Below are 3,572 nucleotides of genomic sequence, written 5' to 3'. Positions count from 1 at the left end.
TTATCAACGTGAAAAATTTTCGGCATTCACAATATATATTAGTAGAACTCATTACACGATACATTCAACCCAATGTACTGTTTCTAGATTTATGGACATTGTAACGTTATTTTTATTTATTTATTGTTATTCACATATATTAAGATAGTAAGAGGGTAATTTAAACGCTAAAAATCAGTCTAAACCAGGGGTGTCAAAGTCAAATGGACGGAGGGCCAAATAAAAAATTTAGCTACAAGCCGAGGGCCGGACTGTTCGAATGTTCATTGAAAAATTTTTAAATGACGCATATAGTCTAGTGAACCTAATTGAACCTACTGAAAACCTAACAAATATATTCCAATATGATCAGATAAATAAAGCAATATTTTCTTATGGCTCTGTCAGTAATCTTTAATTTTCAACAGACACAAAAGACAAATTTCCTTTATATAAAAATCCCCATAACATGAACATTAAATGAAAGAAACCGGTATTCAAGGCACCATCAGTAGCCTATATTTTCTATTTTAGCAAAAGTGGGCTAAATTTACTTCAAAGAAAAAAACAATAATAGCAATTTTCTATCATCCACTCAACTGAAATATTTTTAAAATATAATTGGATTGAAATACAATAAAATAAAGTGCAAAAATCTATTAATCAAAAACAACACTTTGTTTAAGGAGAAGTAACATGCAGTGAAAACAAATATTAAACTTTAACTTTTAAACTTGAACTGAGTAAAAACTCTAAATATGTGATTGCACAGTAATGTTCACTTGTTTGAGGTTGAGGGTGATACTTGGTGGTGTCCCATCTTTTCCACAAGTTCATCAATGTTCGGGGTAAGGCTCTGAGCTGAGGAAATCCTCAGAATTGAGTGGAGGTGTTCAGCAGTAAGTCGACTTCTGTGTGATGTTTTGTTCAGGTTCATCAAAGAAAACAGTTGTTCACACAGGTATGTGCTGCCAAACATAGACAACGTTTGAGCAGCCTGGATGCGCAGCTGGGGCATTGTGTCGGGGAGGAAACGGGCGAACTCCGCAGCACCCACTGCCGCATATTTTGCCCTCAGTGCATCATTGCATTGGAGGTCAATCAACTCCATTTGGAGGTTTGGTGGTGAGCTTTCCACGTCAACAGCAAATGGGTTACCGAGCAGTTCCAACCTGCTTTTTTGTGCTTCAAAGTCAGCAAATCGGCGTCGAAAGTCAGCGGCAAGCATACCTATTTTATCAGCCAACTGTGCGCTCGGGAACGCACTGGTAGAGAGCTTCTCTTTCATGGTCTGGCAGCTGGGAAAGTGGCTCAAATTTTCTTTCCGCATCTGCGTCTCCCACAGAGTCAGTTTGGTTTTAAATGCCTTCACTGTACTGTACATATCAGAGATGACATGATCCCGACCCTGCAGCTGCAAGTTCATTGCATTCAGATGACTCGTAATGTCACACAGAAAAGCCATTTCACACAGAAACATTTCGTCTCGGAGTTGTGTTGTGTCTTTCCCTTTGCTGTCCAAGAACAGACAAATCTCCTCACGAAGCTCGAAACATCTTTGAAGCACCTTTCCCTGGCTTAGCCATCGCACCTCTGTGTGATAAGGCAAATCACGATGCTCCGTTTCTAACTCCGTCAGAAATGCCTTGAACTGGCGGTGATTCAAACCTTTGGCTCTGATAAAGTTAACTGTGCGCGTGATGATGCTCATTACATGCTCCATTTTCAAGGCTTTACCGCACAACGCTTCCTGGTGTATGATACAATGATAAGCTGTCAGCTCACCTGTCGCGTTTTCCTCTTGCATCTTTTCCCGTATCTTCGCCACCAGTCCGTTCCTGTGTCCACACATCGCAGGTGCTCCGTCGGTTGTCAAACCCACGAGTTTTTCCCAAGGCAGCTCCATCTCATTTACACATCTTGACACCTCTTCATACAAATCATGCCCCGTAGTTGTGCCATGCATAGGACGTAAAGCCAAAAACTCCTCTGTCACGCTTAGGCTGGAGTCCACTCCGCGGATGAAAATTGACAACTGGGCAATGTCAGAAATGTCGGTGCTCTCATCCACAGCCAAGGAATATGCAATGAATTCTTTTCCCTTTTTCACAAGCTGCTCTTTTAGATTGATGGACAACTGGTCTACTCTCTCGGCAATGGTGTTTCTGCTCAGACTCACATTTAAAAAGAGTTGCCTTTTTTCTGGGCAAACTTCGTCACAAACTTTAATCATGCAGTTTTTTATGAAATCCCCCTCCGTAAATGGCCGGGCTGATTTAGCGATCTCTTCTGCCAAAATAAAACTGGCCTTGACAGCAGCCTGGCCTTGTGATTTGGCTTTTTTGAACAGAGCCTGTCGAGATTTGAGGCCTCGTTTTAATTCCTCTGCCTTTTGTAGCCTTTGTTCCATGTCCATATTCTTGTTTTTGTCCGCGTGTTTCGTTTCATAATGTCGTCTCAGATTATACTCTTTCAGTACCGCCACACTTTCTCCACACAGAAGACACACAGGTTTTCCAGCTACCTCCGTGAACATATACTCCGACTCCCACCTTGTTTGAAACCCCCGGTTCTCAGTGTCCACCTTCCGTTTTGCCATTTTTGATGGGTATCTGAAAGTTAATTTTACTGTGATGCTGACGACTGCTGTGCCAATAAATATTGAAATGAAGCAGCCTACTGCTCGGTGCGTCACCGTTGCATTGTGGGAAATGTAGTATTGGTGCGTAGGGGTGTGACGGTTAGTATTTAACCGTGAGACCGACGGTTATAGTTAAACACCGTCATTAGAACTCTATAACCGCCAACACCGTGTTATTAAAATATTTTTTACAAACATAAAAAAAAAAAAAAAAAAAATATTTTTTTAGATAGGATCATAATATGCGCAATACATCGGGAGACATGGTTTTTACCACTTAATGAAGTTTTGTTTTGTAAATCGTCAGAAATGATTTTTACCACTTCATATAAGTTTTGCTTTGTAAGCCTTTCCTTAAAGCGAATTTCGTTTTGTACAAATTGTACCTTAATTTTAATAAATGTTTCATCAACCAATTGCATGTATTTAATAATATAGCAGACAATATAATAACCGTGACATTGAGGCGCCGGCGTTCACTTGCGTTGTGAACTAGAGCGCATCTCATCGTAAATGAATGAAACTATGCCTATGCCTCATGCATTAGCATTAAATATCTTTGCTACATCCTTTCTAGACGGGTGCGGCTTTGAGAAATCTTGGAGATCTCCCTAATAAACGGAGGTCTGAAATATCTGCCCCTTTACCGATCAGAGCGCGCGCTGACACGGAGTTAACCCGCTATCTCCAAGAAGAACCAATTGACTCTACAGCTAATCCACTAGCATGGTGGGGAGACACACGCTATCCGCTCTTAGCAAAATTGGCACGTAAATACATGTTTTTGTGCTATAAGCACAGCATCAGAGCGAGTTTTTAGCACTGCGGGTAACATAGCTACCCCAGTCAGATCGTCACTAAAACCGAGTAAAGTGAACATGTTGGTGTTCCTGTCACGGAACTTTGAAGTCGAAAAAGATTAGGAATTTAAAATGTCATTGCACTTTTTTTG

The 3,572-nt window shown here is 40.8% G+C and overlaps 1 protein-coding gene across 1 annotated transcript; it reads right to left on the bottom strand.

Moving 5' to 3' along the window:
• Positions 1 to 757: 757 nt before the first annotated feature.
• LOC307004528 (general transcription factor II-I repeat domain-containing protein 2-like) lies at positions 758 to 2,578 on the bottom strand (the record flags this gene model as incomplete). Its single annotated transcript, XM_079623847.1, has 1 exon — positions 758 to 2,578. The coding sequence occupies one exon, from the start codon at positions 2,576 to 2,578 to the stop codon at positions 758 to 760; it is 1,821 nt and encodes a 606-aa protein (XP_079479973.1).
• Positions 2,579 to 3,572: the final 994 nt, after the last annotated feature.

This window comes from Phoxinus phoxinus, assembly GCF_949152265.1.
Source record: "Phoxinus phoxinus genome assembly, chromosome: 9".
Lineage (NCBI taxonomy): Eukaryota > Metazoa > Chordata > Actinopteri > Cypriniformes > Leuciscidae > Phoxinus > Phoxinus phoxinus.
Note: the sequence above shows the minus strand (reverse complement) of the source record. Positions and strands in the feature narration are given on the sequence as shown.